This window comes from Dendropsophus ebraccatus, chromosome 3 (assembly GCF_027789765.1).
Source record: "Dendropsophus ebraccatus isolate aDenEbr1 chromosome 3, aDenEbr1.pat, whole genome shotgun sequence".
Taxonomy (NCBI): Eukaryota; Metazoa; Chordata; class Amphibia; order Anura; family Hylidae; genus Dendropsophus; species Dendropsophus ebraccatus.
The window spans coordinates 63,028,479-63,044,098 of record NC_091456.1 but is presented as its reverse complement, the minus strand read 5'-3'; the positions used below and the strand labels follow the sequence as shown (position 1 = coordinate 63,044,098).

Here is a 15,620-nt window from a genome sequence, read left to right as displayed (position 1 = left end):
AGCTATCATATGGATGTATGTGGATGTAAGGCAGCAGCTTAGGCAAGATAGCTAACCTCATGTGCAAGAAATAAAATTAAAGAAATCATAAAATGAAATTGGAAAAAAAATATGGGTCAAAACCTGGTTCTATTATGTAAACATAGAATTTTGCCACATTCCCTTTAAACTCATTGACAAAACGTACGAGCAAAACAAAGAGCTTAGAAAATTACAGTCGTCTAATAAATCTTATCTAAAAAATGTCACTTATACATTGACCCAGATTTACTATTGCAAATGCAATAAAAACTGGCACACGACTTGCTCCACATTTATTATGAGTTTTACACACTATTATGACACTTGGTGAGACAAAAGGGCATGGCCTTGTTGGAAGGGGTGTAGTCTCTGTCAATAGGGGGTGACCTGTAGAAGTGCACCAAACTATGGCGCACAATTTAGGTTTAAAGTAAACCAAGTAATAATATGTATTGACAAACTAGACTGCCTAAAGATATGCCAGATCAATAAGCCTGACACGACACATCTTCATAAACATGGCACACTTGAAGGCTGTCAAGTTAGAATTTTTCTGTTGCACTTTTTACATAACTTAGTACAATATAATTTTCTGACCAAATGATAACTGCAGATAGCTATAAAATGTATTGCTGCTCTAGTTTTAAACAGGGCTGTGGAGTTGGAGTCGGAACTAGTTTTGGCTGGAGTCGGGGTCGTAAAAAATGTACCGACTCAGACTCCACCTTTAAAAAAAGAAAATCTTAAAATAATTTAAAATTGAGTTTTGATATGAATTTTTCATATGCACACTGCACACACACAGGAGAAACTGCTTTATATTTTTCCTCATTCCCTCAGAAATCGCCCCAGGATCATGTAGGACATTAGGGAGAAGCTGCTGAGCCAGTGTGATACATAACTCCCCTGGTATATGACTGGCCATTTATGAAGGAGCGGTAGTCGGGAGTCGGACTGATAAAATTCGGAGTCTGAGTTGGAGTCCACATACAGACTCCACAGCCCTGATTTTAAATAATCTGAAATGTACCCCACAAACTTTAGGCTGACAAAAACAAAACTAAACAAAACTAAAAACTTTAGAATGCAGCATTCAAAAAATTATACTCTCGAAGGCCCAAGGCACCTCTGGGGATGAAGGTGTTAGGCAATTAAAATACCTGGGCAGCAAATATACAATCTACACCAGTGCTTCTCAATTCCAGTCCTTAGGCCTCACCAACAGGTCATGTTTTGAGGATTACCCATACAAAGGATACCTGTGAGAATACCTGATGGACTGAGTATAATTATATCACCTGTGAAATACTAAGGAAATCCTTAAAACATGACCTGTTGGTGAGGCCTGAGGACTGGAATTAAGAAGCACTGATCTATGCAGATCACTGCTTTGTGTTTTTACCAAAAAAAGCAGCAGTGAATGGTGAGTGCCTCTCGGCTTTCTTCGTCAAAGTTTATATGTGGACTTGATCTACTGGAGAGCAGCACCCCTAAGTGTCCATACTAAATGAGTAATATGCCATGCCCCCCCCCCCCCCCCCGGCTACTTTGTTACTAATGGAGCTGGGGGTTGGTGTGATCCGCATCTGCATTTATTCTATATGGTGGAAAGAGCAGAATTCTTTTCTTTGCCATCTCCTGCAGCTCAAATGAAAATGAATGGAGCTGCGGGTCACACACTGACCAACAGCTCCATTCATAACAAAGGAGCCAGGGCGCCAACCTAGAGATACACCGGGGGCATGGAGGTATGACCCCTGTGATACTTATCCCCAATCCTGTGAATAGGAGACATGTAACTTTAAGGGCCAGTTCACACTGAGTAAACACGGCGCAGTGTGCTGCTGTAAGTGAATGAGAGGGCGCGCGGTGTTAGGGTACAAACACACGCACCGTATACGCAGCGTATTTACTGCTGCGATACGCAGTAGATACGCAGCAGATTAGATCTAAATAACTGAACACAGCATCAAATCTGCACCACCAAATCTGCTGCAGATCTGCTGCGTATCTGCTGCCTATACGGTGTGTGTGTGTGTTTGTACCCTTAGATTCTGTACATGCATAATAATACTCGAAATACATGTTTGTGTCAGTCAAGAAGTCTGAAGATATTTTTTACTTTTGTTTTTCTTTCTTACTATAGGGGAACAAATAAGCAGGGAACACATTTTTTGTGTGTTTTCTGTTGTCTGCATCCTCATACATAGATCACTGTTACCAGCGATCTGTATAGTCATAGGGAAAAGACACAGACTGAATCTTTTCTGCATGCCTCCAGGCTCACCCTGCTGAGGGAAGCCCTGAGACTTCATAACAGACATCACTGTCTTCCTCAGTAACCTTCCAAATGCAGAGGCACGTTGCTCCTCCACACTCACCATCTTATGGACAGGTATACATACTATATATCTTATTTCTGCAACAGTCAGAAAGGCCAGAGAGCACCAAAACATTAATAGAGAACTGTCTAATTAATTAATTTCATCAAGGATGTAGCCAATCACTCCGAAAATGCCCAAGAAGCTATGTGTACAAAATAAAGCACCCTGCATTATTTCCAAACATGTAACGGATACCTTTAAAGCGTAACTGTCATTTCAGGGTCATTTTTCTGAAAAAATTAAATATCAACAGTACAAGCGATTTTAAGAAACTCTGTAATAGGTTTTATGTACTAAAAGAGTTTCCTTCTGTACTGAAAAAGCAATCTCCCAGCCTCCCCCCTCACATCAAATGAAAGGATCAAATCAGGATTTCTGTCTCCATTATGTGGCTATGGAGAGGGGAGGGGCTGTTAGGAGTGCAATAAAAAAAAACATGACAGTTACACTTTAACCCTTTAAGGACATGGCCCATTTTCGTTTTTACGTTTTCGGTTTTTCCTCCTTGTGTTTAAAAGGTCATAGCACTTGCATTTTTCCACCTAGAAACCCACATGACCCCTTATTTTTTGCGTCACTAATTGTACTTTGCAATGACAGGCTGAATTTTTGCATAAAGTACACTGCGAAACCAGAAAAAAAATTCAAAGTGTGGTGAAATTGAAAAAAAAACGCATTTCTTTTATTTGGGGGAAATGTGTTTTTACGCCATTCACCCTGGGGTAAAACTGACTTGTTATGCATGTTCCTCAAGTCGTTACGATTAAAACGATATATAACATGTATAACTTATATTGTATCTGATGGCCTGTAAAAAATTCAAACCGTTGTTAACCAATATACGTTCCTTAAAATCGCTCCATTCCCAGGCTTATAGCGCTTTTATCCTTTGGTCTATGGGGCTGTGCGAGGTGTCATTTTTTGCGCCATGATGTGATCTTTCTATCGGTACCTGGATTGCCCATATACGTCTTTTTGATCGCTTTTTATTAAATTTTTTCTGGATTTGATGCGACCAAAAATGCGCAATTTTGCACTTTGGGATTTTTTTGCGCTGACGCCGTTTACCGTAGGAGATCAGGAATGTGATTAATTAATAGTTCGGGCGATTACGCACGCGGCGATAGCAAACATGTTTATTTATTTATTTATTTGTTTACTTTTATTTAAAACCTGGGAAAAGGGGGGTGATTCAGACTTTTATTAGGGGAGGGGGCTTTTTACTATTAACAACACTTTTTTTTTTTTTTTTACACATATACTAGAAGCCCCCCTGGGGGACTTCTAGTATATACACTTGGATCTCTCATTGAGATCTCTGCAGCATAGATATGCTGCAGAGATCCATGAGATCGGCACTCGTTTGCTTTCGGCTGTTGCAGCCGAAAACGAACGAGTGCCGAGCCGAGGACGGCGCCATCTTGGACACGTCCCCGGCCGGCATCAGTAACGGAGATCGCTCCTCCGGGACAAGGTCCCGGAGGAGCGATCTCCCCCACTAGACACCAGGGAAACGTTGCCTCCGGTAATCGGAGGCAGCTGTCAACTTTGACAGCTGCCTCCGATTAGCTAATTAGCGGGCACGGCGATCGGACCATGCCCGCTAATAGCAGCGGTCCCGGGCTACTCGCGGCACTCGGGATCGCGGCACTTCAAAGCGGGGCCGCCGCGCGGCCCCGCTTTGATGTGCAAGTGAGGACATAGGACGTACCGGTACGTCCTATGTCCTTAAGAGGTTAAGCTCTGCATTTACCCCCCCCCCCCGCCTGCAAATGAAGTTTGTAAATGTCCTGTGCCATATGCAAATGACCCTAAACTAGTCATGTGGGCATTCCTTAGCACACTCTGGGAGCGTCAGTGCTCAGAAATGGCCCCTCTGGGCATAATTCTCTATGCACGAGCCTGCTGCACATCACACGAGCCTCAGAGGTGTCAGTTACACGTTTAGAAATGGTGCAGGGGCTTCATTACAGCGCATGTACAGCTTCCTGGGCATTTTGGCAGTAATTTGTTTCCTTTAAAGAACATTCTTTCCAAATCTGGTCAACCTGTATCTGCAGATCTGAAAGTTCAACCACACGCACAGTACAGTTCCAATGACATTTAGGGACGTTTGAATTTGTGCAAAGCATTTGGCAGTGTGCAACAACTTTGTTTGGGTAAAGGCAGTGTTCACACATTGTAAATTTTTATGAAAAAGCTGTGATACTGTCACTGAACTGCAGTGTGTAAACACGGCCTAAAGATTAAAAAAAGCATAATTTTAAAGGCATTAGCATTCAGAAGGTTGCAGAAGGGCTGAGCAAACTGAATAAAATTATACAGGAAAATATTTAGCAGAACAAGTAACTGATTGATCTAAAACTCTGCTCATTTTGAGCTTAGGAGCCAAGTGGGCAGTCCTACTCTAAGTAGCAGACTACATATTGTAAAATGTTCTGCTGAATCTGCTCCTACAAAATTATTCATCAATTTGCCCAATATGACAAGTTTCCTTCAAAGCGATGGTTTTAACACAACCCCTCTCCATATGCCCTATGAAGGAATATACAGGAAAACTGCAGCAGAAAAATGGCAGATCACAGTTATTAATCAGTTACCGCTAAAGCATGGGAGTGTGAAAGACACCTGATCGATGGATACGACCTGAGCTTATTATATAGTATAGCAGTATTCTATTATTAGAGGACATTAACATATTCATCACTCAACTGGATTTCATTTGGGTTGATTAATAAGACAAGGCTATGTTCCCACAATGTCGTCTTCTGCCTGTTTTACGGCCGTCTTTTTAGGGCCAAAATGTGTCAGTATTATGCAAATTACGCACATAATTTAACCAATGCAACCGTATTTTAGAGTAGAAAAGACAACTGTAAAATGTCCAAAAAAAAGAGGACATGGGAAAATAGCCTAAACCTATTGTTCATGAAGATTACACTCAAACCTCAGCTGAAATCATAATAGTCTAAAGAGAAAATAAACCAATATCCTAAAATGTATATATTATTTTGGCATCTTAAAAAGTCAATTTTTCACTATGTTTCTAGCCTGGCAAGAAGTTTTCTAGCTGTAAAAGCGGTAAAAAACTAAAATGAACTAAACTGAAATAAAACTTTCATCCCATGTAGCAGCCATATAGAAAATTCCTTTTTAAGTGTCACAAATGGAGTATAGGGTCCAAAGCCCAATAGAAATGAACTCTGGTCTATTAAATTACATTATCCACAGCTCTATGATAAATAAGGTATAACCATAAAAAGTACCTCATTCTGCTCCTCATGTTCCAGAATAGCTTGTAGAAATGCCCTCCTTTCATGGCTTGAAGATTTCTGATCAAACATGCCCGCCTGAATGACTTTCTGATCAACATTCAGCTTGTATTTAGCTGCTGCAAGAATCTTCTCCTCCACACTGTTAACAGTGCACAAGCGTAACACGCGCACCTCGTTCTGTTGACCAATTCTGTGCGCTCTGTCCTGCGCCTGCAGGTCCTGTAAACAATGAATACAAATGGTTATAAGTTCTGTAATCTCTATAACAAGCCATCAATACAGTCATGTTACAAAACTTGGTGTTAAAAACACTGAGGTAAAATTTACTGTGCGAGCGTATGACCCGCAGCGGATTTCGTCGCTGGCACCCGCACGCATCTCCGCCCGTGCCATAGACACCATTCTATTCACGAGCGGATTCCGCCCCTTGCATAGAATAGGGTCTATGGCACGGGCGGAGATGCGCACCGCCGCGTGCGGGTACGAGCGACGGAATCCGTTGCGGGTCAAGTGTGAAGTCAAAATGATCAGTCAGAAAAGCAGCAGCGATAATTCTAAACATAATAGAAGGTTTCCCCAAAAGCGTCGCTTTTGTTATAAAGCAGGAAGGCTCAGTCCAAAAGTAAAAATTGTCATACTACCTACCCTAACGGTATCACCAAGATAGAATATCAATGCAGGCTGACTGATGTTACCCCAACATATAACTAGAATAAACTGAAATGTTTCTGGAGGTGTACGCTTCCACCATTTCATTCTAGCAGTGGGGGTCAGTGTCTCCAAAACTCCAGCAAACATGCATTATTTGTGTATCCTTGCCTATGAAAGGCTAGGTTAGGCTTTTTTATTGTATTTCAGGCAATAACAGATAGGCCTTTATGATTTTTTTCGTACCAATAATCAAACTTTACAAACCTGATGAGGATTCCAATCACTGTCAAAAATAACGACAGTGTCTGCAGCCTGAAGGTTCAACCCCAAACCACCAGCTCTGGTACTCAGCAGAAAAATGAAGTACTGTGAACCTTCTTCATTGAATTTCTTCAGCAACAGGGCACGATCTTCTGACTTTGTTGTACCTTTAAAACAATAAGTGATATATGGCCACTCTGATTCTGCCTTAGTAACATTAGAAATATTTATACATTTGGGCTATGTTCACATACCATATTTTTTACACTGTTCTCTTCTCATAGAGAACAGTGTTGCATTTAAGTCAATGCAAACAACGGCCGTTGTTTTGCTACAGCTGTGGACAAGTAATAGACATGTCAATTATTTTTGGCCAGTGTGCATTGATTTCAATGCAATTTTCACTGCAACAATGGCCATTGTTAGACACTCAATACAACGGCCATTGTCTGTAGCTTGCCTAAACTTAGCCTTAAAGTGAACCTGGCAACAAAACAATGCTATCTTATCTATCGACATCATGTTATAGAGGAGGAAGAACTGAGCAGATTGATATATATTTGTGGAAAAAGATTTAGTGTAACCTGTTGATTAGTTTCCCTGATCAGTCTGGGTTAGGGTCCATTTACACAGAAAGATTATCTGACAGATTATCTGCCAAAGATTTAAAGGGGTAGTGCACCAAAAAAATTTTTCTTTCAAATCAACTGCTGCCATGAAGTGCCAGAGATTTATAATTTACTTCTATTAAAAAATCTCAAGCCTTCCAGTACTTATCAGCTGCTGTGTGTCCAGCAGAAAGTGGTGTTTTCTTTCCTGTCTGACACAGTGCTCTCTGTTGCCTCCTCTGTCCATGTCAGGAACTGTCCAGAGAAGGAGCAAATCCCCATAGAAAACCTCTCCTGCTCTCCAGACTGGAAATAATACCACTTCCTGCTGGGCATACAGCAGCTGATAAGTACTGGAAGGCTTGAGATTTTTTAATAGAAGTAAATTACAAATCTCTGGCACTTCATGGCAGCAGTTGATTTGAAAGAAAAATTTTTTTGGTGCACTACCCCTTTAAAGCCAAAGCCAGGAATGGATTTGAAAAGAGGAGAAATTTCATGATTTATTTTATGCCTGATCTCTGTTATAGTCCGTTCCTGGCTTTGGCTTCAAATCTTTGGCAGATAATCTGTCAGATAATCTTTCTGTGTAAATGGATCCTTAAGGAGGTCAGTAACTTAATGATAGGATCCTTCACTGGACTTCAATCACTAAATTACAAATCATACTGAATCTTCTCCCATAAAGATACATAGATATCAATCTGCTTAGCTTGGTCTGCTCGTGCACACTACAGAATTTCTGCTGAGACTTAAAGCGGATTCAAACATGTTTATTCTTTGGATGGACAGCGGAATCTGCCGGCAAATATCACTGAGTCTATGGAACGGGCAGAACTTCAAGCAGGGGTCGTCTGGCGGAATCCGCTTGAAGTCTCAGTGGAAATTCCGTAGTGTGCACGTACCCCAACATGATGAAGATTGCTTAGACAGCATTTTCATTGCGACAGGTTTCCTTTAAGCAAAATAAATATGCAATCATGCATTAAAGAGAACATGTCAATAGAAAAATATTTTGATATGTCAAAGACACATCAAAAGTTTTGATCGTTCAGGGAGACTGATCTGGAAAATGAGCCGGAGAACGCTCAGTGTGTTCTCTACAGGCTCTGTGTCATGTGACCTGGACAGCCATAATGTAAGTCAATGGACCCATCCTGCCCATGCAGACACAGAGCGGACAGGAACGCAGGGCAAGGCAGTCATCTTCTTGCTGGTCCTCCTAAACGGTCGTGGTCTGAGCACTCAGACCCCAACGATCATAAACTTTTCCTAACACTTTACATATGATACTAATTTTACAAGCACTTTACATTAAATAGCATAGATACAAACCATCAAGTCGAAGATAAAGGAAGTTTCGGAAAGCAAAGTAGTCTTCCATGATAGTCATGAGCGAAGTCATCTGACAGAAGAGCAGAACCCTATGATTTGTGGCTCGAAGCTTTGGTAGTATTCGATCAAGCAACTCAAACTTTCCTGAAGTTCTGTAAAGATCAGGCCTGGCAGAAGATTTTCAGTGATTAATCGATTATACAGTTACTCTAATCTATACCATCAATGTATACTGTCAGTAACTAATTCATTTTTGTGGCTCATTATAAAATCAGATCAGAAACTATAATACTACTGCTATTGTTAAGTTCAGATTATAAAGTCATGTTACCCATTGATGATTCCATTAGCATATCCCAGATGTTCAGCAAAGGACTCCTGTAAAAACAAATTATATTTTAACAAGCAATATACTGTCTTTGGTTTTATTATGGTCATATTATGAGCAGATAATGGGGGAGTAGTACCTGTGCTATCCACATAACGAATGCTGCCGCCGCACAGCTGCTTGTCACAAGAGCTTCAGGATGCCCCCTCCGCCGCTCCCCCTCCTTGTCCCAGCTAACAAGTTCTTACTATCGCGCTGATCATCGCCACCGCTTACCGCCTCTGCTCTCTGCGCCTACATACTGCTTCCCGGTCCGAGCAGGGAGGGAGGGGGGAGGTAGAGGCACTTCTCTCCCTCTCTGCTTGGTGCCCTCCAAACGTACTGGTTAAATACATTTATGGATTACTTTGGGGAGCAAGGACACTTGCTCCCCAAAGTATTCCATAAATGTATTCAATCAAAAACACTGTATATTACATTCACATACACATCCATTGTAATTCCAATGAGTTCCCTGCAGGGGCGCACTATATATAGAAGTCAATGGTACTCATTAACTTCTATATATAGTGCGCCCCCTGCCGGACACTCCATTGTAATTACACCCCCGTTTCGTGACCACATTTTTTTTAGAGAATCTAAAGTCTCCCTGATTTACTAAATTAAGGGAAATAGCTCTATATGTGCATTTCCCATAATTAATGTACATTAGAAATTTGTCTAACTTTCCATAAGTAATAACATATTAACCCCTTAAAGACGGGGCCAATTTTCGTTTTTGCGTTTTCGTTTTTCCCTCCTTGTGCTTAAAAGGCCATAGCACTTGCATTTTTCCACCTAGAAACCCACATGAGCCCTTATTTTTTGCGTCACTAATTGTACTTTGCAATGACAGGCTGAATTTTTGCATAAAGTACACTGCGAAACCAGGAAAAATTCAATGTGTGGTGAAATTGAACAAAAAAACGCATTTCTTTTATTTGGGGGGTATTTGTTATTACTCCGCTCGCCCTGGGGTAAAACTGAGATGTTATGCATGTTCCTCAAGTCGTTACGATTACATTGATATATAACATGTATAACTTTTCTTGTATCTGATAGCTTGTAAAAAATTCAAACCATTGTCAACAAATATATGTTCCTTAAAATTGCTCCATTCCCAGGCTTTTAACGCTTTTATCCTTTGGTCTATGGGGCTGTGTGAGGTGTCATTTTTTGCGCATATGCGACTTTTTGATCACTTTTTATTACATTTTTCTGGATTTGATGCGACCAAAAATGTGCAATTTTGCACTTTGGGATTTTTTTGGTGCTTACGCCGTTTACTGTGCAAAATCAGGGATGTGATTAATTAATAGTTCGGGCGATTACGCACACGGCGATACCAAACATGTTTATTTATTTACTTTTATTTAGAACATGTGAAAAGGGGGTTGATTCAACCAGAACGTCATATGTCCCTGAGAGGTTAAAAAATAGTTTTGGCCGGACTTCTCGTTTAAAAGCCCCTGTTCCCGATGTAGTTACCTGGACCTAAAATGAGAGATCCTAATGACTGTGACGGGACCAATGGTTTGTTAGTTAAAAATTTATCTGATCAACTCTAAAGCCTGGAAATGTATGCAGACTGACATACTGCTAGCTGCTATGTATTTATGTTAGGGGGTTCAGAAAGCAATGATGGGTGGCTTTAAGGGGACTTGGTTGAAGTTTTATGGCTAGGGTACTAGATTTAGAAGGACAATAGTCTAGCATAGATAAAGGATTTATATCCAATTTTCTGGTAGTCTTGGCTAAGGAGGCATTGATAGCTACTCTTCTGGCAGTACTTTACTCACTTTCCAAGCTGTGTCTCTGATAGAAAAAATAAAATGAAATGTAGTCTGTCAACAGCAATGCGCATGAGATTTTTAAACTCTGTAGTTTAGGCTGTGCCAGAGGTGCAAGATATTCAGAACTGTAACCGTTTACACTGCAGATATAAAAAGGAGTTAACCAGACACTAAAAAAAAAAAAAAAAAAAAAAAAAAAGCAACCCTAAAAATATACAATATATTCTTAAAATAATTGATTTTCAAATCATAATTATAACGGCAACATCTGCAAAGAGTTTGTATGCTCTGTCCGTGTTTGCATGGGTGTACTCCGGTTTCCTCCCACACAACATACAGATAGGTGAATTTAAATTGTGAGCCCTAATGGGGACAGAGAGGAATAATTGGCCAAACTATGTAACGTACTGAGGAATCTGTGTGAGCTATACAAATAAAAGCATTATTGTTAAAGATTTGTCCCCCCCCCCCCATTTGAGTCAAATTGTTAACAGTCACCACTATATAAATGTATGTGATCTGGGTAGAAGCTAGACTTGCCTCAATGTGCTGGAATATGAAAGGATGGTTGCAGATCTTTCGTAGTTGCATGATGGTATTCATTAGAGTCTTGGCGCCACCTTTTCCCTGCAGGGTGAGACACAAAATAATACAAATATATCATTCAATTAATGACAGAGGTTTTTCTAATAAATTAAAAACTACAAAACAGACCAAAAGGCAAAGCTTTTACTGAAAAAAAAAATCAGTAGTTTCTTATTCTTTATTTATACAGTGTTAAACTAGTCTACCTTGAGATAAGAGCTTTAGCAGGGTATGACCAGAGCTTGAAGGCCTTTTTACATGGGCCAATTATTGGCGGCGAGTATTCCCAGAAACAATCATTTGGACGATAATTGGCCTAAGTAAAAGTGCCAGTGATCAGCGGACGTGTGAGAAAACACCCACTCGTCAGCTGAATGGATGTTTCTATCATTGGATAATCTATCATTATCATTATATACAGGACATGTGTGGCTGATAACAATGAATGATAATGGTCGCAGGAATTCTTATACTTAGACTTATACAGTCTCTTCTAACCACAGTGTGGAACATATACTTGTGGATTATGAAATCTATCAATCAACCTATCAAAGACATATTGATCCCCATTAACACGTACAGCACTCATGTACATACCTTCTTATCTTTTTCTGAACCGTCGGTAAGAAGAATACCTTTTCCTTGCATGTGGCGATACAGAATTCTCTGGAGGGCTGACATGTCGCATTTAATTACATATTCAACCTGAAAGAAACATGTTTAAAAGAGTTTAAAAACTGTTTAAAAGAGAAACACTAACAAAAGGTTCTCAAAGCAAAAGACTGTCTACAGTATGATGGCAGATCTTGACTGTCTGATTAACAGGACACCTTAAATGAGGAAAACATGCAAACACACTTATATCACAGACGCTTTTCAATTTGTAAGCATAGATGTAAAAGGGAAGTATAATTCTAGCATTCACACAAAAAAGGAGGTAGAGGGAGCAATCATGGTTACTGACCAATGACTAGTATTAAAGACAGTCAGTAACCCCCTCCACTCCAAGACAGGATAAAACAGGCGCAGGTCCAAGAGGTAGCAGTGAAATAAAATATCATAAAATTAATTAAAAGAATTATGCCAGCGACAATGCATTTCCAGACCAGTCTCTTTATCAGTGTCTAATACCATAATAATTTAAAGGCACAGGAATGGAGGAGGTTACTGACTGTTTTTAATCCCTGTGGGGATAAGTCGAGAGTGACTGCAGTTCACATGCTATCAGTAAGGCCCTGTAATAACACGCCGTTCGCTCGTTCCCTAGTCTATCAGCCAGAAAAGGACGAGCGCAAGACTGACCCTAAGTAATTATCATCATCCTGTGTAATAGGGAAAAAGATTAAGATCGTTCATCATAGCGGTCATTTGAGATGGCTTATCGTTAATCGCCAAAAAAATTGTCCCGTGTAATACCACCCTAAGAGTTGTGCCTTATACCAGCACAACCTACTCAGGTGACAGTAGTATGTGCTTTCTTTCACCACTTTAGCTCTGACTGAATCAAGCTATGGAGCGCTTCAATGACCAGTATGGTTGTATGGTAGCATCGTTGATCCCAACTAAGCAAAGCGCTTTGTTTTATTAGCGCTCTGCTCATCTCATCAAGGCCGCAGCCTTTTTAGCATTGCTCTATTCCCTGCCACTCCTCTTAGAATGCCAGGAAAAGCTGGATCCAATGCTGGGAAACTTCTCCCAGTTTCCCAAGATTTGAATCCACATTTTCCCCAGCACCCGGTGTAGAGCGGCAGGAAGTGGAGCAACGCAATTGCTAGGGTGCCCATGGGTACAACAGCAAAGCAATAAGTAATGCACAACTGCAGAACCAGATAAAACTATAATATTATTTAATTTTTAGCCCATATGGTGAAAACTATAAAAATAAAAAAATAAATACTACACCAGACTCGCTGTACTTTGTTAATTTGCCTCAGAAAGAAAAGGAAAAGAAAGCAATCAAGAAGTCATATGGTGCCCATAGAAAGTAAAACAAGCCTTAATATAGGTTTGTTGACTAAAAAAGTAAAAAGGTTATGACACTTGGCACTTAGGTGACAATGAAAAAAATAAAACCAATTTGCTTGGTCATTAACCAAAATAAGGCTTAAAATACTGTGTGCACAAAGCTACATTTCATAAATAAGGCTATTAGTCAATAAACACAATTTCCAAAATTCTGGAGACTTATCAAGCAATCTTACAGTAGGAATATTCTTACAGTCAATAAGACTACTTGATAAATCTACCCTTAATGTCAGTTAAGAGGCAAGTAAATCTCCTCAGCCACAGCCCAGAAAACAGTGGCATAAGAAGAAAAGGCAATGACAGGCCCAGTTCCTCATATGTGCTGCTGAGGGGCACTGAGGGTCTGCCACTAGCGATTCGGCTACCTGATAAAAAAAAAAAAAAAATGTTTCATATGTTGAATAAAACAATCGTAGTTATGGTCATTACAAACCTTTTCTGGTAACTGTGATTCCACTTCCTTTTTCAACCTTCTTAACAAGAAGGGTCTAAGCACTTTATGCAGACGGCGGATAATCAGTATAGTTTCTTCTTCATTTAAATCAACCTAGCAGCACAACCAAAAACACATTAAAATAGTTAAATGCACAAAAGCAAATTTAGCAAGGCAAAAAGTACTACTACAGATTGCAACAGAGTGGCATTATTGTTTAGTCTCTTATGTCAGGAGTAAAGGCCCAACAGGCCAGAAACGCATTCATGGGATGCTTGTTTTCTATCATTTTATTCTTCCATAGTAAAAAAACAAGAAGCAAAGTGATACAAAACAAGTGCCTCCCCAACGTGTTTTTCATCCAGCAAATGTTACATATAACTTCATAGTTTATTATTCCATATTAATGAAAAAAAAGTATAAACTATTTAAGTTTTATGTAGCCGTGGCTGAATAAGAAATGCATTTACAAGACACTGGTTTTGTATGAGTTTTAACTCCTTGTTTTTAATATGGGAGAAACTATGAAGTTTTATGTAACATTTGCTAGATCACTGTTTCCTGGAATTTTGAATTTGCTTAGGGGTCTATTCCACAGAGCGATTATCGGCCGAATCGGCCCGATCCGGCCAATTATCGCTCCGTGGAATAGAGAGAACGATCAGCCGACGATCGTGTCATCGGCTGATCGTTCATTTAGGTTCAAACCTAAAATCTTTGGTCGCCACCCGTGCATCGCTACGTGGAATAGCAGAGACCGACAATTTCACAATCATCATACTTTACCTGCCAGGCTGCAGGTCTTCTCCTTTTCCCGATCCCGCGCCGCAGCAGCTTTGGAGCGGCCAGGAGAAGACCTGCAGCCTGGACAGGTAAAGTATGAATCAAGGGCTGCAAGGACATCGGTAACGATGTCCCTGCAGCCATCGCTAAAACATTCGTTTACATCGTTGATCGGGCCCTGGTCAGCCCGTGGAATACCACCCAGGATCTGTACAACTTTATACAAGGTGTGAATAATGCATTTGGAAGGTGGGCAATTTTTTCCAGTTAAGTGTCACTATAATAAAAAGATAATACATGCACCATCTTTAGATAAAGGGCTCCCTGGACCTGGAATCCCGAAGTTACATTAACACAACTCATGACCTATGCAATTTGTGTGACTCCAATAAAGGCCAATGGCAGAAATGCATGTTACACAACTCCCCGTGTTTGGCTGTATTTGGCTTCCTGACCACCTCTAGCATGAACAGGCAGGAGGAGACCAGGAGGAGACCAGGACGATTTGAAGACAGTGGACACTCATGGCATAGCCTTTAAAAGTAAAAAATCTAAGCCTTTAAAGTAAAAAAAGCTAAAGTGTTATAGTGTACATTTTTAGTACACGTCTAATTTTGTTTGCTGCTACTACACATCACGATATGTCCAGACACATTAACCAATGGTGCACATTACCCTCTCTCCTGTCATGGCAAATGGTGCATTGAACCACTGTTCAAAGGTGCTGCAGCTTTTAAAGATAGTGGGCAAAAGGAAATTCAGAAGGGCCCAAAGCTCAGGAAGTTTGTTCTGCAGGGGTGTGCCAGTTAGAAGAATACGTCTTGGAGCCACATAATGGGTGTTCAAGACTTGTGTTAACTTGCAGTGATGATTCTTCATTCGATGCCCTTCATCCACAATCATGTACTTCCATCGTATCTAAAAAGGAGAGAATACATTAATACAAGGTCTATCTATAATCCAGCGCGTTTTTGTTTTTCATTACAAGTAATACACAAAATTTCTATTGGGTTATTTTACAGCCTCCCAAAATTGTTCTCAACTATCTTCTGAACATACATGGAGGTATCAAATGTACATTGTGTACAAGTAGATTATA

General features: G+C 40.2%; 1 protein-coding gene across 3 annotated transcripts in view; it reads right to left on the bottom strand.

Annotated features, from left to right (window-relative positions):
* SMARCA2 (SWI/SNF related BAF chromatin remodeling complex subunit ATPase 2) overlaps positions 1-15,620 on the bottom strand; it is a 139,452-nt gene that overhangs the window by 48,178 nt on the left and 75,654 nt on the right. For all 3 annotated transcript variants that reach the window (XM_069961900.1, XM_069961901.1, XM_069961899.1), the window contains exons 19-26: positions 15,197-15,439; positions 13,739-13,852; positions 11,878-11,985; positions 11,236-11,322; positions 8,867-8,913; positions 8,536-8,702; positions 6,596-6,759; positions 5,672-5,899 (exon numbers count right to left, since the gene is read on the bottom strand). In XM_069961900.1, the coding sequence (XP_069818001.1) occupies positions 5,672-5,899; positions 6,596-6,759; positions 8,536-8,702; positions 8,867-8,913; positions 11,236-11,322; positions 11,878-11,985; positions 13,739-13,852; positions 15,197-15,439 (1,158 nt within the window). The remainder of the gene's footprint in view (positions 1-5,671; positions 5,900-6,595; positions 6,760-8,535; positions 8,703-8,866; positions 8,914-11,235; positions 11,323-11,877; positions 11,986-13,738; positions 13,853-15,196; positions 15,440-15,620) is intronic.